At 39.7% G+C, this 21,755-nt stretch overlaps 2 protein-coding genes across 2 annotated transcripts; one reads left to right on the top strand and one right to left on the bottom strand.

Moving 5' to 3' along the window:
• The first annotated feature begins 2,167 nt into the window (after positions 1–2,167).
• mtch2 (mitochondrial carrier homolog 2) lies at positions 2,168–14,937 on the top strand. The gene is made up of 13 exons (XM_050043486.1): positions 2,168–2,310; positions 6,244–6,328; positions 8,212–8,318; positions 8,544–8,570; positions 8,661–8,717; positions 9,883–9,940; positions 10,142–10,193; positions 10,291–10,350; positions 10,905–10,998; positions 11,732–11,779; positions 11,869–11,936; positions 12,020–12,095; positions 14,105–14,937. Exons 1-13 carry the CDS (start codon positions 2,224–2,226, stop codon positions 14,189–14,191), a joined length of 906 nt encoding a protein of 301 aa, XP_049899443.1. The 5' UTR covers positions 2,168–2,223; the 3' UTR covers positions 14,192–14,937.
• On the bottom strand, positions 14,385–20,505 carry znf414 (zinc finger protein 414). Its single transcript, XM_050043464.1, has 5 exons — positions 20,359–20,505; positions 20,036–20,146; positions 18,423–18,528; positions 17,762–18,321; positions 14,385–17,354 (listed from the first exon to the last, which is right to left on the bottom strand). Exons 1-5 carry the CDS (start codon positions 20,405–20,407, stop codon positions 17,185–17,187), a joined length of 996 nt encoding a protein of 331 aa, XP_049899421.1. The 5' UTR covers positions 20,408–20,505; the 3' UTR covers positions 14,385–17,184.
• Positions 20,506–21,755: the final 1,250 nt, after the last annotated feature.

Genomic DNA, 21,755 nt, shown 5'->3' with positions numbered 1-21,755 from the left:
AATATTAAAAAGAACGCAGAAGAGCTTAAATTTAGATGTTCTACAGTGTGTTCTTCTTAATCACAGCCATAATAATCCATCAAACTGAAGTGAATAAATAAAAGGGACGTGTTTTTGTTAGGAAAATGCAAACAGGAGAACATGGGCAGAGAAGGAACTGTAAATCAACTGTTAAAGAAATTATCAATCAATATAATAGCTTGTCAGACAGAGGTCTTAAAATGATGATAATACACATCTCCTAAATGAATTAACTCACCGAAGAGATTCTCTCTTATTGTCCCAGGCCTCACAGTCAAAAAATAAAATATATTCTGTAAAGAAAAATTGTAACATACACAGAAAATACTTTAGTAAACAGTGTCCTTTAAACACATTGTTCCTGGAGACTTTCCATTTCAAAAACAGTTGATGAAATACATTTTGAGATGATACTAGGATATTATCTGTGCAACACATACATATTAGTAAACATATTTAAAGTAAAGACTGAGTATTCTGTAATAATAAGGAGGAATATTTGGTGCAGTTTCTTTAAATGTTCCCACTCTGCCATCTTCTGGAGAGACGTCTACTTAGCTTCACTGTTGTCTTTGAACAAATAGAAATGTTTTTGCAGAATGACAGTGGAAACTCTTTACTGGACGATTCAAGCAAACTTCTCAGAAAGTTACACATTCACATATTAAGAATAATGAACTCCGAGCTAAATATAAAATTTGTTTTTGTACCTTTAGATGGTTCTGAAAGAGTCCCAAAAGTCCCTAATTTTAGACAAAGTACCATGGAATGATGTCTTGTTTTATCCCCTGACCTATTGTTTCCTTGTTTACTACCTTAATGAAACTCAGAACTATTAGAATTATTTTTAATTCCTTTGCATTTACTACAGGGTCGTAATTTAGAGTAAAGCAGAAGTGTTGCAAGAGCAATGGAGCATTGAAATAAAAGAAGGGTTGCTGTGATAAATTAAGATAAAAAATAAATAAAATAAATCATAGTTATTTTACAGTTATATCAGTGTACAGTTTTTTGTGATATTTAAAGGGAAAGTCAACAAAATACATGATAACATTATAAAATATTGACAAATTCCTTTAACTTTTACAATGTCAATGTCTTGTATTTAAACTCTCAGCAAATTGGTGCGATTTCTTTTAAAAACAAAGAGCAACTTGATAAGAAATGTCCCACAAATTGCAAGAAAATAAATAAATAAACATATAAAATATAGAAATATAATATAATATAAAAATGAAAAAAGCTATGGAAAAAAATATGTGTAGAATTATTATTATTACATAATTAAAATCATTATAGAGAATTTTTGTAATTTTTAAGCACCTTTGTTTGTTTTCAACTTTTTTTTTACTAATTTTCTCGTTTTTAAATTTTTCTTTTTACTAATTTCTGGCAATTTTTTGGTTCATTTCTTCTGTTGCTCATTGCATCCTTCCCGATGTTTTTTTTTTGAAAGAAATCAAACCAATTTGCTCAGGTTTCAAAGGGTTAAATATTGAGAAACCATCAATTTCTTGTAGTCAGTGTCTGAAAGGTTACTTTTGAAATGTAACAGACTACAGATTACTAGTTACCCTGATGAAATGTAATAAGTAATGCAACTATTTTAATTACTTAAGGTAATAAAGATGATTACTTTTGGATTTCTTTTCTAACAAATGATTTAAACCGGGCAATGAAGCTGAAAAATGTCCAGCCAAATGCCAAAAGAAGGTATTCCTGGCAAGAAGATGCAAAGCAACAGAATGTGTAAATTTTGAATGAATGAATGACTTTATTTCAAGCAAAACAAAAATAAAAACAAACAAAACATCAACATACATGCTTGAAAAGGAGCAGGAAGAAGTTTACATTAACACAATCCTACCACCTTCTCAGTATCATGTCTCGTTTAAAAAAGAAAGGGTGTAACCTCTTTGTTATCACCAACATTTTGATTGGTAACTGTGATTTAATTACTTATTTTTCACAGAAACTGTAACTGATCACAATTAAAATTATTTTTTGATTTAAAAATTATAATTAAAAGGATAGAGAAACAAGCTAAAAAAATACTAAAAGATGTATAAAATACTAAATAAAAGTTACCATACTCCACATGACTACTAGATGGCGGTACCGTTATGATGCCATATAATATGAGCGCCATCGCCTCCTCTGACGCAAGACGAAGGACTTCCTATCTCCACTGTCTCTCCAAAAATGGCGGACACGTGTGGCCAAGTATTGCTGGGATCAGGGCTCACCGTCCTCTCCCACCCTCTGATGTACATTAAAGTCCTGATCCAGGTAAGAGGAGAAGTTTTCACGCGGACGTTTGGAGGATGTTTCCGCTTCAGGAGCCGCTTTTACCACAGTTAGCTAACATTAGGAATTACTGCAGAACTCTACTAGCTAGGAGTTAGCCTGGAGAGGAAACTGCCAAAGTCCATTGAAAAAAACGCTGTTTGACGTGGCGTTGCTTGTAAGTAATTGAATATGTATGAGTTAAGCTGTATCGTGAACCAGTATCACGGTCTCTGTAATTCGGCTTACATTTTATACACATAGCAGCTAAATTTCCGGTAACATTATCAACTACACTGTTGTTCCGTCTGTTGTCCCTATGACCTTCTGTTTCCAAAATACACTGTTGTAGGCGGAAGTGAGGTGTGTGAACCAATTCTTAAAGTTCATACTGTGTTAATATGCAGTGCTGCTTCACTCGTTTCTATACAAATAACGTGCAAAAGCATTTAATCTTCGTGTTGCATACCTTCAAATATAAAAGTCATGTTTTCTAACAAAGCTGCTGTAGTTGAAGTGCTACAGATAGCAGCTAGTTAGCTATCAGCCAAACCGCTCAGCTCTGCTGTCAAACGTTACACCTTCTTTGTTGCTGCTTATTAACTGTCTTCCAAAGTGTAAAAGTGATTTCCAGTTTCTAACAGATTCACCCACAGCGGCGGTGTTGACCTGTTTAACAGTAAAAGGTCAGGGGCGAGCTAACATGTCTTAGCGTTGACATGCTGCTTATTTGTTTGTTTCACAGCACTCGGGTCTGTTAGCTCACATGTGTCATGAATAACATATTTGTAACATGTAATGCCCGCATTGTGAGCACAGTATCCGGGGACCTGTGACCTGCACTGACCAGTGTCCTTTGGCCCACTGAAGTAGCTCGTAAGCTAGCGGTTGCTAACAAGCTAAAGTCAACGTTAATCAGGAAGCTTACTTCTTTAGCTTTGCAGTTAAAGTTGTTTAAAAGACAAAATAAGTAGCGAACAGGGAGACTTTTACATCATGTGAAGACTAAATTAATTCAACTGACAAAGTGAGAAAGTAAACATTGAGGCAAATATGACAACAAGTGGACAAAAAGTGTCAAAACGAAACTAGGAAGTGTTGGAGGGCCACAGTTTGGTGCTGAGACACTGTAACGCAGACTGTCTGCAGGTATTGGGCCTTAAAAGTCATTCAATAGTCCTAAAGTTGAATTTGTGAGGTCTTAATTGCCATAAACAACCCACCACTGTCTTTTTACTTTATATTTGTAGTTACATGTTGGTAAACTGTGTGTACGGTTGTGATCAGAAGTTTACACAGACCTGTATGTAACATGTATGTCATGGCAGTCTTGATTTTGTAATGATTTCTACAACGCTAATCTTCTTCTGTGATGGAGTAATTTGAGTTTATACTACTTTGTCACAAAAGTAATTCTTGAAGTTTGGTTCTTTTATGAAAGTATTTTTTTTATTTATTTTATTTAACCAGGTTAGTCCCATTGAGATGGGGGGTTTCTTTTACAAGGGGGACCTGTGATACAGTCACAGAGTTACAGTTGACAACAATAAGAAAAACATTTACAAACACTCATACAATCAGATAAAACGTTTACAGGCCGAAAGCCTAGACTCCAAAGATTTCACCCTCTCTTTAAATCAGTCAAATGAATCAGTGTGTGTAAATGTAGTTCAGACTAAAACTTGTTCCAAACATCAGGAGCTGAAAACCTAAATGATTTCTTTTCTAATTCAGTCCTTATCTTTGGAACAACCAGTTTCAAAATGTCCATCGAGCGGAGATTGTGACTTCCTTGTTTCCAGGTCAATAGTGAACCTAAATAAGAGGGAAGTCTGCCCAAAATTGCTTTGTAAATGAAGATATACCAGTGACTGAGGCGACAAGCAGATAATGATGACCAGTTTACGTTACTGTAGAGAACACAGTGACACAGTGAAGCGATGAGTGAGAGAAGCACAGTTCATATTGAATCTCCGAGCCCAGTGATACACACTGTCCAGCAGGTGAAGAGAATGAGCAGGTGCTTTCATATAAAGTATGGGTCTCTTGAAAATGAAACCAAATCTGGTGGGGGAGAAAATATACATACAGCAATACTAACATTTGGTTAAATGTCTCTTGGCTGTATTCACCTCAGTTTGGTGCTTTTAGCAGCAATCTACAAGCCTCTGATTAAGTGTTTGACCGCTCTTCTTGACAGAGTCGGTGCAGTTCAACTTAATACGTTTACTTTCTGGACTTGTTTCTTCAACACAGTCCACATGTTCTGTTAGTTTTTTAAAGATATTTTTGGGTCGTTTTTGCCTTTAATTGATAGGACAGCTGAGAGAGAGATACAGACACAGAGAGAGAGAGAGAGAGACAGAGAGAGAGACAGAGACAGACAGACAGACAGACAGACAGACAGAGAGAGAGAGAGAGAGACAGACAGACAGACAGGAGTTGAACCCGGGCCGCTGTGGCAACATCCACTAAGCCACCGACCCCCCAGTCCATGNAGAGAGAGAGAGACAGACAGACAGGAGTTGAACCCGGGCCGCTGTGGCAACATCCACTAAGCCACCGACCCCCCAGCGCTGTGGCAACATCCACTAAGCCACCGACCCCCCAGTCCATGTTCTTGATGGGATTTAATTAAGTCAGGACTTTGGGAAGGCCTTTCCATACCCTTAATTTTAGCATGCGTTACCTAGTCCTTTACCACTTTTGATGTGTGTTTGGGGTCATTGTCTAACTGCGTCTGAGACCCAACCGTCTGACTGATGATTTTATGTTTTCCTGAAGATAATCCTCCTTCTTGATTATTCCATTCACTTTGTGTAAAGCAGCAGTTCCACTGTTAGCATAACCGGCCCAGAGCATAACACTGCCACATCCATACGTAACTGTTAGACATGATGGTCTTTGGGTTAAATGCCTCACCTTCTCCTCTCCAAACATATTTCAAAAGGCCTTTTGTCTGTCCATGTGATATCCATGTGATACAGCAACTTGAATCCTCAATTTTGGTGATGTAGAAAGTTTTTTGTTGCACGGCCTCTAAACTTGAGTGGTTTTGATTGACTACAGCTGATGACTTCTGAGTCAGTTTAATTGGCCTTGTTTGATACACTTCTTAGATTCGGCCACAGACAGAAGTCTAAAGAGCTCAGTGTGGATTTGAAAAAGCAGATCATTGATTTGAACTAGTCAGGAAAGTAACTTGGAGCCATTGCAAAGCAGCTACACATCCAAACATCAACTGTGCAAGCAGTTGTTTGTAAGTCTAAAGTGCATGACACAGTTGTGTAACTGCCACAATAAGGAAGTAATTGCAAGCTATCATCTGCAGCTGAGAGGAAGTTGGTCAAGGTGGTTAAGAGTCAACAAGAACCACCGAAAAGCAGGTCTGTGATGAATGAGAAGCTGCTGGATCGAAGGTGTCACTGTCCACATTCAAGCCTGTTTAACATCCCCATAGGCTGGAAGGCTGCTGCACAAGAAGGAAGCTCCAGAAGCGGCACCTTCAGGCTCAGCTGAAGTTTGCTGCTGATCACTTGGACAAAGAAAAGGCTTTTTAGAAGAAACATGAAAGAAAAATAAAGCTACCAGAGATATGTTTGAAGGCGAGGCCTTTAACCAAAAGACCATCATATCTAACAGTCTTCTCATTCATCACAGACCTGCTTTTCGGCATCACAACTGTAGATTAACCTAAGTCACTCTAATAACTATATTCCTACATAAAACCTACCTGAACAGGACCGTACACGACTTACCTTTACACTTACCTGCAATGCTTGTAGAAGAAAAAGATGTCCAAAAGTTTTTCTTAAATTTAATGCTGTTTAAGACCATTTCAAAATGATTTTATCTGATGGCAGTAGATACCCTGATAATCAGACTATGTCCAGTTACAGTGCAGATGTTCATCACTTTATATTGTGTGTGTTTTAGGTAGGACATGAGCCGCTCCCCCCAACTCTGGGCAGGAACCTGTTTGGCAGACAAGTCTACCAGCTCCCTGGACTGTTTGCTTATGGTGAGTTAGCTATGTTCAGAAATGGAATTTATAATATGCATTACAGACAGAGGTATGCTTTCAGTGTCTCTCCATGAAGCATTTAACCTTGTGAGCTTGGAAGTGTGATGTTGTTTTTGTATGACATTCAATTGACGATATGACGATCGATTCCATTTTGACTTTAACAAAACGTGACTGGAGGGTTCATTCAAACATGACAGCAGTCACAGTTTGGTTGCTTTATGCAGAACTCTGGGCTTTCAGATGCCATTTTTTAAAATCAGTTTTTCACTTCTGATATTTTGTGGGACTGTGACAGCAGCGTTTGTGCTTGTCAGTAGGAATATAAGGCCTCTAAATGTCTTTGTACTTAAAACAGTAATGACAAAAGAAGGCAAGTCTTGAGCTGTAATTTTCCTGTGAGTTTATTATAGTTATGTGTTTCTCGCCTAAATGCAACCAAAAACACACATGCAACCAAAAACACACTCAACCTGTGTGTTTGACCTCATTGGTCAAACACACAGGTTGAGTGTGTTTTTGTCCTCACAGAACATTTGCAAAGGAAGTATTTTAAAAATGTGCGTTGTTTAGACCCTTCTTTACTCGCTAGCAGTCTGTGTCTTCTTTACCTTTGTTGGTGCACTGCTTTATTTATCAGCATGTTGCTTTCACGCACTGTCCATCAGTGGAATAGCGTGAAACCAACCTGCTGCCTGCATGTATACTTAACTAATGAAACAGGGACCCGCTCATAAAAACACAGCTCCATAGAAGTAGTTGGGGTCAAAGACTCCACAGGGTTCCTTTAAAGACCATACCAGTCGTATGTACACGCCTAATATAGTAGCCAGGTGTTTCCTTATTTAATCTTATTTAATTGTAGGGTTGCCTGCAGCTCATTTGCTCAGCCTCTCCTTGTCCCACTCTCTCTGTTTATCAGACCACAAATGAGACAAGAATTAGCTGTTAGCCACCACATGGTCCTTCTGCCTCACTCCCTGCCACTGTGGAGGTGGGCGGGCAACAGTTTGGGAGACAGATCTTCAGTTGGCAGCTGTAGTGGCTCAAATTCAACAAGCGCAAACCCCCCCAGCACCAGTTGTCACAGCAGGTCTTACCTGTGTGACGGCAGCAACAGAAAGTTTGCTCATCTGGCGGGCAGTCGGGGCTTCTCGGTACCCTGGGTTTGGGGTTAGATTTGGACTGGAGCAGCTGCTGACTGGGGCTCTGTCTCTGGAGCTGCGGCCTGCTCTCCTTCTAGCAAGGTGCTATGTTGCGGTGAGGAGTGACGCTGAGGACACTGTGATTCGAGGCTCTAGCTATTATCAGCAACATAAACAGGAACTTGAAGCTTGAATATGCTCAAAGTTTATTGTGGGATTGTTGCCCAATAATGCCAAAATGAAACTGCCTACCCCATGGGCCAGAGGTTGGAATTGAACCCGCGTCCGCTGCAACAAGGACAAAGCCTTTGTGTCCGCACCCCCATGACAGTCATGTCTGTTAATTAATTGTATTCCCTGCTGAGTTTCCAAACATCATACCTTTATAAATGCTCTGTGGCAGCTGAATGTCATCAGACCCTCACTTTAGCATTTGATCGCACCACCTCGAAGGATTCACAGACCACTTCTCTATTTTAACTCAATTACATCTCTAAAAATAACTAAGTTTAAGGAAGTGCAGTGCGGGTGTGTTTCGTTGTGATGCATTAGCTGTGTTCAGCAAGTTTCAAGGTTGGAAAAATGCATGAAATGGAACATGGTTGCTGGTAAAGGAAGGTCTGGGCACAGATTTACTAAGCAGAACCACTGGTACAGTCCAAGAAACATACTTTTTTCTTTTTTTTTAAGGCCTCTTATAACTTAACCTGCTGTTTTATTCTCTGAATGTTTCAGCAAAACACATCATCAAGATCGACGGAAAAGCAGGTCTCTTCAACGGGCTCGGTCCACGGCTCTGTGCTGGCTCCATCGGCACCATTGTGCACAGCAGAGTTGTGCAGGTGAGAAGTGCACCATAAAAGGATGTAATTGCACCTACAGCTTTTTTTTTTTTTTAACAGAAGAGAGAATGTACTGATTATAAAAATACACCAATCAGCCAAATTAAAACCACTGACAGGTGAAGTGAATAACTTTGAAAGAAAGACAAGCTATTCTTTGCCAGAATGTAAATGTCTGTATTCACAAGGACAAGTTTTATCATGTTAACCTCTAGTTTCTTACAGAAATGTCAGGAACAAGGCACACTTCAGGTAAGAGCCTTTTTGCCTGATTTATTGTTCGTGTCATTACAAACTTTTCTCTAAGGTTAGAAGATGCTGAGATTTGTTTCTGTTGTCCAGGTTATGGGAGGTCAGCAGAAGGCTGCGGAGGGCTCCCTACAATACGTTGTTAACGAGGTGAGACATCTGTACAGTTATCATCAAGGACTGTCAAAAACATACCAAACAAGAGCAAACTCCACAGAAGTGTCTGTTAACATGTATTACACTCTTTCACTGGTCGACATAGTGCTAGTTCACCACAGCCAGGCACACTATGTTTAGCACACTCTGCGCTACGGCTAAACGATTAGCACCACTGCTATAAAAATCTCCCTATATGCAGTTAACTCACTGTCTCTGCTTGTTGAGGACAAGCAGGGATTGTATACATTGAACACACTCAGATAAGGGTCTGATTGATTGGCCACTGATGGTTATCACCCCACATCATTCTAAATAGTTTGTAGGCCGATCAGATGACACAAAACTTGACACACACACACACACACACACACACACACTGAACACTTCTGTAGAGGCTGTTATACACTACACTGCTTTCTGACTGTTTACATTCAGCTTTGTTTTGCCCTTTAATGGCCCCACACGGCTGACATGGTATCTTTATGTAAACCAGCTCTTTTTCATTTTGCATTTCTCCAGGATTTCAGTCGTTTTTATTAAATGTAATTCACTCATTCATTTTCCGTAACTGCTTATCCTGTTAGGGGTCACGGGGGGGCTGGAGCCTATCCCAGCTGACATTGGGTGAGAGGCAGGGTACACCTTTGACAGGTCTCCAGACTATCACAGAGCTGACACATAGAGACAGACAACCCTTCACACTCACATTCACACCTACGGACAATTTAGAGTCACCACTTAACCTGCGTGTCTTTGGACTGTGGGAGGAAGCCGGAGTACCTGGAGGAAACCACTGTAGAAATTCACTGTACTTAAAATTGAGTGTGTTTTTTACAAACTTGACATGTTTGCGAGTCACTTGCGGTCCATTCAGAATGGCCAATTTTGGACTGTGACCCACCAGTTGGGAACCGCTGTTTTAAATAGATGTTTTATGAACTGACTGATGACCTGTTCATCAGAATAAACTGTAGCTCAACAGAGTCGTCCCACAAATTTCACTTCTCTCATTGTGGTCGGTTCAGTTCGTCTTTATTTTTCTTTTGAGGAACAAACCAGGCATGTGTGAAGACTTAAGTTTCAAGCGATGTACTTAATGGTCATGGTTATGTTTCATGTTAACATTTCAGTTGATCGTTTTCTGTCTTTTCTACAGACAACCAAAGAGATGATAGCTCGTTCCTGCGCCACCATTGTCACACATCCCTTTCATGGTACGTCATTAATGTCTGCAACTGCTCGACACTTTCAGTTGGCTTTAACCAGCTAACTCCAGCAGTGTGCATGTGACACCAAAGGGTGTAGTCGAGCTTTGAAATTGCTTCTCTTGTTTTTTATTTGAACGTTGTGGATGTGGCAAATCTGTGTGTGGAGACAGCCGTCTGCATGTCATGTATGTTTTCCTTGTTTTTCAGTGATTACTTTGCGATGTATGGTCCAGTTTATTGGGAGAGAAACAAAATACAGGTACGGTTTTTATGTTTTAGATACAAACGTCAATGAGAAGAGCCATGAAAATGGTTAAATTTAAATTAAAAATATATTTATTTTCTTCTGTTCTCAGTGGGGTGTTTGACTCCATCGTCACAGTCTACAGAGAAGAAGGCATACTGGGCTTCTTCGCGTGAGTTTGACTCTCCTTTTTATTTTGATTTTGAATACACCACGTTTTGTTGCATTGCCTTGATGGTCAACTTTGAATAATTTCAGCATGTTGTCATCACTTAAAGGCAAAATGCCCCCATAGATTGTTTGCCTTAGTGCTGAATGCTTCTGAATGCTGAACAGGCAACAGATAATAAGTTTTTCAGATTTTCATTTTTATGATAAAACAGAAAGACAAAATACTGTTTCACGTCTAAAACTGGCAAAATTAAAAGTTCTCAGTGAAGTAAAATTATTCACTTAATGAATCCATGTTAAATTTGCCGGTGTCTACAGAGACTACCACAAGCATTGGTCACCGCCATGTGACAAAACAGCAAACACATTCCACAAATAGTGTAATACTAATAATAGTAGTGCAGCCTAATCTTTATCTGCAACAGAAATACTAGGTTTAAACAGTATGAAGACACATGTAAAAAAAGGTGGACTTAGACAGATAATGATCATTTTTCCTCATATTTTTTAAGTCAGAAATGATTATTTTTTGTGTGTGTGTGTGTTTGTTTTCAGTGGGTTGATCCCTCGCCTGCTCGGTGACGTCCTGTCTCTGTGGATTTGTAACCTGCTGGCTCACCTCATCAATACATACGCCATCGATGACTCGGTATACCTCTCTTTAATCCCTGCTTAGCTTAGTATTCTGTATGTGTTGGTTTAAGGCCCTGTCAGGCAGCATTTTAAGTCCAGTATAAATCTACAAAAATTAAAACTTGTGCAAACTTTATACCTGTTAGTGCACTGGTCTTCTGCACATCTGACGATCACTAGAACATTTTCCTCTAAATTGCAGCGGCTAGCTTTGAGTCTCCCTAACTAGGCTCTGGACTCCAAATAAAAACTCTTGGAGACCAATTGCAAAATTGAATAGTGTGTGGACAGATTAATTTGCTTTCATTACCAATGCTACAAAGTTAAAGTACCAAATAATCAAGCCCACTGCAGAGGAGCCACTTTGTGGAAGAACATGTTAATGGATGCTTTGACTTATTAGTAACGCTGATGGGCTAATTTTGACTATAAAGGCTCCGTTATCTGTGTTTTGTGGCTGCAGTCAGATATTTTTTATATTGCTTTTAGTCAAAAATGGCTCTTTGGATCATACAGGTTGCTGACCCCTGTACTCGACCCAAGCAAACAGTGCTTTATAGACAGAACTAAAGCCAAATAATCTTTAAACTGATTTTTTTGATGCCTCAGCCAAGTCATATATCCTATCTGCAATTTATAAAACATATACTTTACGCCTGTTAAACTAATAACACCATGTATGAAATTATGACATTTCAGCACCATTCCACACATTCTCACATTCTCTGTTAATCTGTTTATCTGCACAGATGAGTCACACAGGAGAAATCAAGAACTGCTCTCAGGCTGTGACCGGGGTAAGTATGACAGAAATGCAGCAGCACACTGGTTTGTCTGTTCGTAGCTCGTAGTTAGATCACGTTGCTCCTCTTCTCTTCTCTTCCAGTTCTTCGCCAGTATGCTTACATACCCTTTTGTCTTGGTGTCAAACCTCATGGCTGTCAATAACTGCGGGTGAGTTGGCAGCAGCTTATTTGTGTCTGTAAATCCTCCCAAGTGTTTAATCAATCAGACTCATATTTCCACTGCTCTCGCAGGCTTGCTGGAGGCCTGCCTCCCTATGCATCAGTATATCCCACCTGGGTGGACTGCTGGAGGCATCTAAGCAGAGAGGTAAAAACACCAAACACCAAACTGTGTAGATGCTGTGTTCACTGGATAAATACTGATGTTACATTAAGTGCTACGGTGTCAGGATGCAGAGGTTTTACCACCATCATATGGATCACAGCACGCATTTTACGTTACATTGAATAGATTTTATTGCTTTGAGGATGTAAGTTTCAATTTAGACTAAATAGTGACAGCCATACATGTGATATATAAGCAGCACATTTTTATTGAGTTGCCGAAAGATTTATTGCAGACATGTCTTATCAATTTAACCCTTGAAACCTGAGCAAATTGGCTTGATTTCTTTTAAATACATGGTACCCAAAAAGAGTGTTTAAAAATTATAATAATTCAGTGACATAATTTTAAATAATAATAATAAATATACTGTAGTTTCTCCTAGTGTTTTTCTTTTTTCCCTATTTTTTTTTAAATATACTGTAGTTTCTCCTAGTGTTTTTCTTTTTTCCCTATTTTTTTTTTTTAAATTGTTTTTATATTTTTTTTTTTTTCCAATTTGTGGGACATTTCTTACTGAGTTGCTCGTTGCCTTTTTTTCCCATGTTTTTTCCCAGTGTGCTCAGGGTTCAAAGGTTAAATACTTGTGAAAGGTGTCTGAAAGCAGCACAAGAAAAATGATGTTGCTCCAGGTTTCAAAGGGTTAACTAGACAAAGATATGTTTGCCTTTGACTCCAGCTATGAAAATAATAAAACAGGTAATGTCACACTCAAGTATATATTGAGGTACAAGGAGTATTTAATGCAGGCATGGTTTGATTGGAGAAGTTTCTTTCAGTTGATACCTTTTAAAGGTATTGGGTACTGATACCTAGCACTAAATTAGTTGATTAGTTCAGAGGACCTTGAACTAATGACTGACAAGAAATCTGGACCAGCTGGGAATCACTTCTTCATAACTTGCTGCAGTCTTGACTAATGTGCTCATAATTAGCAGTTTGTTCATGAGCTCCTTGGGACACCAGAAAAGATAATAATACCTTGAGGAATAAAGGGATACGTCGCCCACAAAAAGAACATTTGTAGATCAGTTAGTCCACCTTGAATTCATTAAGAACTTTACTTTTCTCACATGCATCCATGGAAAACAGCAAATATAAATGATGTATTGATTGATTGGGGTCCACGTTTAACAACAGAGAACCTGCATTAAAATATGTGTTTAGAAACGCTCACTTAATTTGTGCAGTATAGTCCAAGTATCATTTATCCAGTTGTGTGTTCAGGACTTCACATACATGCATTCACTAAAAAAAATAGAATTTGGCTTTAAAGAGAGCAGTTTTAGGGGCCGGACACATGCCACGTCTTTAACCGCATGGAATACTTGACTACTACTCTTGTGCCTTTTCTGTGCCAGCTTTCAAGAGCGCTGCTTCAGGTTGTGTCTGAGGTTGCTAAGCAACCTCAACCAGCATTGTATAGCCTATTTACCTGAAATCCTGAGTGCAGAGCTGATCTTCTTCCAGGCGCTGTTTGTAAGTGTGTAGTCCTGTTGTCTGTGGGACAGATGTAAAGCTCTGGCAGCTCTGCACGAACACGATCAACTTCTACTTCATATTTATCACAGACTGGAATTTACACATGAAGGGAAAGATATCTGTCGTCGTGATTGGTTGTTCCTCCTCACATGCCATGGGGTGTGTGCTGCTGCATTCCAAAAGTTGAACTCAGTTTAGGGCACAACCATCGCACCCCAAAAAATAAGTGCTCGTAAATATGTCGCTCTGGCATTTGAGTGCGCCTCCTGTGCATCTACATTAAAAACAATGAATGTGAGGGCACAAAAAATGTGGCATGTGTTCGGCCCTTTACAGGAAGTTCAGTTTTAATTAGAAAATGCATGTGTTTAAGAAGTACGGCCATTTTGTGGGTGAAGTTTTCTTTAAGCAATTCTTTTTTACGTCTATATTCCAGTCTACAGTGCTGGAAACAGTTTGCCTTTTGGTCACACGTTTACTGAAACACTTCTGTCTCCTCTTCATTCCAGGGCAACATGAGCAGAGGCAACAGTTTATTTTTCCGGAAGATTCCGGCAGGAAAGATGTACGTGATGGACCAGAAGAGATTTTTTTAAAGCCTCAAGAGGACTGAGCTGAACATAGTTGTGATAATAAAACAAAAAAGAATCAACATTGCCTGATCTGGGGGTCGGACAGTCGGCACTTAATCTCTTTTTTCTTTTTTGTATGCACTTGTTTACTATGAGGGTTTTTTTCTTCTTCTTGACAACTTGCCATCATGTGAAATAAAAACACACTAATTTCCAGTTAATTTCCAGCAGGTTTTGTTTTATTAACAGAAATTTACAAATTAAAACTGCAGGGTCGTGAGAACATGAGATGAGCAGAAATCTTTTTAAGACCCACATGTACAAAATGTGATGGAAGGACGGCTTGTGCTGTCAAACCTGTCTGTGTTATGAATGACCAATGTCAAAGCCCTCCCCATGTTTTTTTTTTATATAGATTATTGACAATGACTCCCCTTCATCCACGTGATGGGATTTGTTCGAAAACAGCACTTCAGTCTGCATGTGGTAATGTCTAATAATTCACGTTAGTGATCAAGTGGGACCTCTTGTCATGTGGTATTGTCTTGATGTGTTAATTATCATAAAGCTCACTGCTTGGCGGGCGTGTAATGCTAGTGAAGAGGAGGGAAAGGACTCAGAGGTGATGGTTGTTCAGGAGCATGTATGGATGTACAGAGGCATGGAGGCTAGCCTGAGCTGACCAATGTCTCTGGGGCGCTCTGAGCGACCGAATGCTTGTATCAACTCATCCTGACTGACCCAAATAAAAACAGCTTTTTTTGACCTTGTCTTCCTTGTAAAGGTGTTTGTGTAGAGTTTAGGTGAAATGCTCCAGGCGCTTGAAGGAAAAAGGATCTGGCACACAAGCAAGGTATGGCATCAGAGAGTTATACAGCTTAGAGAAAAGGGCTGGCACTGGTGGCTCAATGTTCCTTATGGTCAACTCATCCCATGAAAAGACCAAACCATGCTCAATCTGGGAATCAGTATTTGTTCAACAGCTAACTTATTTTTTTCTATTTAAAATGGCTAATATTTAATTTTAGAGCTGCGTGAATTAGACTGCTTCGCTCATCGCCTCCTTGTCCCACGTTCACTCTCAGCTTATCATGACACACCAGGGGACGAGCCTACTGCTGCCAGAGTGCGAGCTCGGTTACGGGAAAATCGGTGAGGGTTCGCTCGCACAATGACAGGGCTAACTGTTAGCATCACACAGCTAACGTCACCTAGCAGATATTGACAGGTTTAGCAAACAGTAGAGCTGCTTTGTCGGGACTGTTAGCTTGTGCTGACCGGGCAGACATTGAACTAACTGCAAGGAGAGCGGCTCCGAAGATGATTCCCCAGAACCACGTCTAACCTATGTAACAGTAGCAACTTAAAGTTTGCTATTTTTTTCTAACGTTAGCTTTGAATTTATTTATATTTTGGGCTAATTGAAGCCTAAATGTTCATTAAATGAATTTCAAATCATTTACATTCTTATTCTAACATTAAATCTTTTTGCAAGTACTCATACTACCAGACGCTTTTGCTCAAGAGGGAGAAAACCTAGAACTTCCAGAATGCACTGCACCGCACCAGATCAATAAATGCTCATGCTGGAAGGCGATGTCATGCAAACATGTCAGTTTGAAACAATGGCAAGAAACAATCTCGTATTACAGTTAAACAGTACACTAAAACATATTTCTGAAAACATTTGAGGAGAGAAAAAGGCAACTCAGTAACAGAATCTTGTTTTATATTTGATCAGCGCTGCCTAGTTTTACCATTTCATTGGATTTTGATCCGAGTTTGGGCGAGAAAAAGAGGCGGGCGGGTCTGTCTCTTGATCATCTTCTATATTCTTTGTGTCTGCATTGGCTTAAAATACCCATCCCTATCTTGTGTGTATTGTGTGTCTTCAAGCCTGATTTATCTTTTCACTCATGTTCCTTAATTACAGTGAACACACAAACTGTAGTTTCTTTGGACTAAATCCCACAATCACTGTCCAGCTGCCACAAATACTCACTAGGGCAACAAATATGGATTAATCCACCACTGAAAATTGTCCCAAACAAAAACACCATTTCCTTCTGTTTGATAAAAGCTACAGTGATCAGCTGTTTTGGGCAATTACTGATCCCTTTATAAAAATAAACTATATGTGTGAGTTGTTTTTAAAGATTTACAGCAGGTACCAATGGTTTGAAGCTGAGTGTCTTTTCATTGGATTTGTTGACACAAAAAGTCTATAATAAAACCAGACTGATCCTCGACTGGCAGGGTACAAAAGCCAAAGACACAGTTTACACAAGTAAAGCAACAGTTACACAACACCTGTTCAGCCCAGAGCCAATACATACAATCGGTGTCAAATGTTTATGTGCCCATTTCATTGATAACAGCACTGTACAATGCACAATCGTCTATATGAGACTAACTTGTACTGTGGCAGTGGCTATTTACAGTGTAAAAAACAAAATTACAGGACAATTTTTTGCCATGTCAAAGAGGTATTAACATCAAGGGCTTTAGCATGTCAATACCCAAATGTTATAAACTGGACTCTACACTACTATGCACATCCAGTTTCAGACCACCCCTGTAGTGTAGTCTACTGACAGCATTAAGTGCTTTGATTTCTATTCATGTAAGACTCTGAAACTTAAATCCAGTCTTCACCTGGCATCTGCAACTGTGTTCAGAGCCAATGATTTCAGCACTTATAACTGGTTAAAAGCATCTTACAGCCAGACACACGTTGCAGCGAGTGACCCAGCAATCTGATATTTAATCATAAGTCATTTTGTGTGTGCCCAGAAGCAACACGCAAACACACATTCATTAAGTGCTTTGTAGAAATGCCAATTACCTTACCAAATAATCAGTTTCTAACTCACTGCTTCAGGCTTTTCACTCAGTACACAGGTGTATTATATGTAAGCCCTTGATAGAAACATCACTCAACAGAGGCAGAGTCCTTGAGGAAAACAAAAAGGCAGCATTTGCTTCTACAAAGCATTGTTCAGTCAGTGTGTCCTACACTATATGTTCTTGGCTGAGCTCGCTGCGTCTTCTGCAGGTTTGTTACTGCTGTGTTTAGTGCTGATGTGTTGTGTCATGTCCTTACGGTTGGTCACTACGTGTCCACACTGCACGCATGTGTAGCGCCCTCTGGTGTGCTCCCAAAGGACACGTCTGTTGCAGGATAAACCTGATGGATGAAAGGACAAATTAATGTTTGAACAAAAGGACCTGCAGACACCCAATTCAAAACATGATGACATCACGCCTGCACTGGCCTCACACTCTCTAACAAAGCGGTAAACATTTTTAAGATGCTTTTTCATACTGTGTAGGAACTCTGTACTGCATGGGGTGTTTACAAAGCATCAAAAAACTACACTGACATTCTTTGTAAAGGGTCACACAGCTGCCTATACAGAGGAAGTCAAATGTGAGCTTGAGTTCTTCCTTATCTGAAGTGACGGTCTAAGGATAACTGATCAGTATCTGCAGCTTCCTGTGGTTTAAACGACCCATTTAGCACCAATAGTGTCATCATGTGGAGCCTCATCTGGCAGGTTACAGCTGTGTGCTCTAGTGTGAGGAGAGGCTTACCTTGATTTTTCTTCCAGACAGCGGTGGACCCAGGAGGAGAACGAGGAGCCGGTGCTGGAGCATGGTGCACAGGCTCAGGAGACCTGGTCTGTGTCAAGTGCTGCTGACTCTGGATATCAGGGGGGTCAGGAGCCGCTGCTGCTGGGCCATCCGGGTTTGAAGGTGCAGAGAGAGCAGGGGCTTCAGCCATGACCTGAGGCAGAGGAGCTACCTCTGTGAGCTGTGGAGGACCAAGCTGTTGAGGGGAGAACTCTGTTTTAGGCAAGAAGGGGGGGCCGAGGACAGGGGGGGCAGCCGAATCCAGCTGAAGAGCAGCAGCGGGGAGGGAGCCATCTGGGTTTGGGATTTGAGAGGGTGGTTGCTGGGGTGTAGTCATTGAGTCCAGCAGTGGGGGCTTCTGTTCCACGTCCATGGGGGTCACATTTGGGTTGGTCGCAGCAGCAGGCGGAGGGGCCGCCGGTTCAGTCTGCTTTGCTTTGCTTCGTGGCACTTTGGAGCAGGTGTGCAGGTGAGTCAGGAGGCCACGGTAGGATCGCAGCTTTGTGCGACAGCTCTCACACCTTCAAAAAAGAGGTAACGATTCACTACTCAAAATACTTTCACAACTGAATACACAGGATGAAACATTTTATACAGTTAAATAAAATAAAGACCAACTCACAAGAAGAATATGTTGGGTTTGTGATGATGCCTCATATGTTCCATAAGCTTCTGCATGTTGGGGAAAGAACCGCTGCATCCGACGGTGGAGCACAGCAGGACCTTTCCTGGGGAGAGGACAGTGTTACATGACAGCCCAGTTTTTCTGGTAACCCCCTCTCCTCTCATTTCCAACACAAATCATACCAAATCTGAAACTTAGAACTAGGTCGGACATTTATTTTTGCATTCATAAAACTACTTTTTTAATGCCTGAGGCTGTGCTGCCTTTACCATTTTTTGTATTGAATTGCAGGGTTGTCAAGCAGAGGACACATCACATGGAAACTTCATGTCACATGTAAAATTATTCATTTCAACTTAACATTTTTCTAAAATTTCATTAAAATATAAAAAATATACTTCCACTTCCTGGTTCAGAAGAGTTGACTTTTGAACCAGGAAGTGCTCTTTATTTCACTTCAGCACAAGTTTACGTTAGACACATTAATTTCCACACTAATTTCCACACAGGCGGGAGGTCACTAGCTGTGTATACGACTAAACTCATGGTGCTAAATGTCTTTTACCACAACGTTAACCATAACACATTACAACCGTTGTGAAATACATAAATATTAATCACTGAGTGACGAGTAAGGTGAGTGATTTAGAACAGTGGTTCCCAACTGGTGGGTCGCTGGTCCATTCTGAATGGACCGGAAGTGACTCTCAAACATGTCCAGATTGTGAAAATAGAAAAAAAAGCACACTTTATTTTGAAGTACAGTGAATTTCTGGCACATTTGAAGTGTCGTTTCCTGCTGTAGAGTGAGTAACTAACAGACAGCTCCTTGACAGAGACAGTAAACTAGCTTGACAACATGGCCAAACGCAAGTGTGACGCTGAATATAATAAACTGTGTGGACCTTGAACAGATGACTAAGGAGAAATCTGGACCCCGTGGCTGGACCAGTTGGGTACCACTGAGATAGAACATATTTAAAGACAGTTTTCTTATAACTTATGGCCTTAAACACAATGTCTCACGGCATGCTGGGAAACTCCACCTATTTAGCCCAAACATGCCACAATATGTTAAGTGCACAATGATATTGCTGTTTATTGGCTCTAAACAAAGATTAGGCCAAATCAGCTTTATAAATTTTAGTCAAATTAACTCATAAAGTGTTGACTTACCATAAAAACACTATGTTCACAAGGGATGAGTTTTCATGTCATTTTGACAATCCAGGGCATTTGTGTCGCCTTCACATTAAAATTTTGTGTCATGGATGAACAGAAGTTTACAGTGTGCATTTAAATTATGACAGTAAATGTATGCATGAAAAAGAAACACGTCACAATATGTTTTGTATGTCACTTCACTTTTAGGTAGTTAAGGTGTTGCTCCACAGCTCCAGTCAACACATTCTCCAAAGGACAAACATCAGAAGTCATTCATCTACATTATAACCTGAGGAGACTGAACTTGTGTGTGTGTGTGTATGTGTAAGCCTGCAGGATTGTCCCTCTCTACAATGCAGATGTTATTAACGTTACACCGCACTGGCCCAGTGCCTGGTGACATATCTCCTTCACTGTACCCCCATGCTCCAGACCAGTGAGCTCACCTGGAAGAGACTGAGCTGAGAGCTCATGGTCCTTGATGTGGCTTTCCAGAGAGGTTGTATCTGTGTACACCCGCCTGCAGCCGTACATCGGACACGTTGTCCTCTTATTCCCTGAAACAGATCAACAAAACCTTACATGAATTTTTCAGTTATGTAGCACAAATATTGCGAACAACGTCAGTAATCTAGCGACAGAACTTCAGCAAGTTATTATGCTAACGTTAGCTAGCTAGCTGACTGGCTAGCTTAGTCGCATAGCTGGTGTCTTTCAGCACAATGGGCTAAAAACGAAACGAGTTCTGTGTTTGGGATAAATAACAGACCTCCGTCTTCAGATTCAACTTTCGGTATGACTGTTGCGCCCGAAGCCATCGCTGGAACAACAGCAGAGCAGTTGGGCTCTGCGGTCTGTAGAAACGACAACAATAACGGATATCAAGAAACGGACTACAAGAACCAGAATGCAATGCGACTCATACAAGTATTTCCGTTTATTTTTAAATAGAAAATAAAACCGTTTTAAGACATTTTAAACTAACTGTTCTTGTCCTTTTGTCTTTTTTGTAAACCTCATTCCTAGCCCCAGTGATTCGTCAAAAAATAAGGTGGATAGACGGAATCACAATTTTTATTTAATAATAACTTCCGGGTAGAAAATCTTCGCTTGACGTTGCTTCCTAAAAACCCTGCAGTTCTACCTCTGGATCCTGTTGCTGGTGTTGGGCAGACCTGTGTCTCCTCTATAAAGATAAATTATAAAAGCGCTATACGTGCTTTATTTAAAAAAATTAAATCGTCTCTGTTCCAAATTTTGTTTCTACAGGAACAACCTCACTTCAGACCTGGACTGGAAGAAAATCTAGTGCCTACCTTCTAAATACCTTATTACAAATAAGGTGAAGGAAGTGACTTCAAGATGTTTCGCCGTTTTTATCCCACCAAGTTATTTCTCCAAAGATATAAAAAGGACATTGTTGTGGACTCATTTTGTCAACTGATTCCAGATGTATACCGTTTATTTTGGTCGTATCTCCGTTCCTGTATTTTCTGACAAGATGTCTGTTCTTTCATTTCCCAGTTTACCTTTTTTATGAAAGTGTATAGTTTGGCGTTTTTACTTATTCCTCTGCCAAAGCAAATCAATATTATATCATCAATTTGATTCTATGACTTACAAAATCACACATTCATGAATAAACATTTACCAATCATAAACTCTCCTTTTTAATTTTTGAATTTGAACTCAAACAATATATCAAGTCTATGACTTTTTACATGATTTTTGACGACATACTATACTATGACTTTTTTCCTGATTTTTGAGGACATACTATACTATGACTTTTTCCTGATTTTTAAAAAAATGTCATAATATAGTATGTCGTCAGAAATCATGAAAAAAAATCATAGTATAGCATGTCGTCAAAAATCACGTAAAAAAAAGTCATAGTATAGTATGTCGTCAAAAATCATGAAAAAAAGTCATAGTATAGTCTGTCATCAAAAACCATGAAAAAATGTCATAGTATAGTATGTCGTCAAAAATCATTAAAAAAAATCATAGTATAGTATGTCGTCAAAAATCATTAAAAAAATCATAGTATAGCATGTCGTCAAAAATCATTAAAAAAAATCATAGTATAGTATGTCATCAGAAATCATTAAAAAAATCATAGTATAGCATGTCATCTAAAATCACGTAAAAAAAAGTCATAGTATA

The sequence above is a fragment of the Epinephelus moara genome, chromosome 1, assembly GCF_006386435.1.
Source record: "Epinephelus moara isolate mb chromosome 1, YSFRI_EMoa_1.0, whole genome shotgun sequence".
Classification (NCBI taxonomy): Eukaryota; Metazoa; Chordata; class Actinopteri; order Perciformes; family Serranidae; genus Epinephelus; species Epinephelus moara.
This window is presented reverse-complemented; position numbering and strand designations above follow the sequence as displayed.

What these genes read in the sequence shown, in the direction of transcription:
- mtch2 (XM_050043486.1), top strand. Translation starts at nt 2,224, where the DNA reads ATGGCGGACACGTGTGGCCAAGTATTGCTGGGATCAGGGCTCACCGTC. An exon ending in CCCTGGACTGTTTGCTTATG is followed by an intron (nt 6,329 to 8,211) that starts GTGAGTTAGCTA and finishes TGAATGTTTCAG; the next exon opens with CAAAACACATCATCAAGATC. An exon ending in GGGAGAGAAACAAAATACAG is followed by an intron (nt 10,194 to 10,290) that starts GTACGGTTTTTA and finishes TTCTGTTCTCAG; the next exon opens with TGGGGTGTTTGACTCCATCG.
- znf414 (XM_050043464.1), bottom strand. Translation starts at nt 20,407, where the DNA reads ATGGCTTCGGGCGCAACAGTCATACCGAAAGTTGAATCTGAAGACGGA. An exon ending in AGTTGAATCTGAAGACGGAG is followed by an intron (nt 20,147 to 20,358) that starts GTCTGTTATTTA and finishes GATCTGTTTCAG; the next exon opens with GGAATAAGAGGACAACGTGT. An exon ending in TGTCTGGAAGAAAAATCAAG is followed by an intron (nt 17,355 to 17,761) that starts GTAAGCCTCTCC and finishes TTCATCCATCAG; the next exon opens with GTTTATCCTGCAACAGACGT.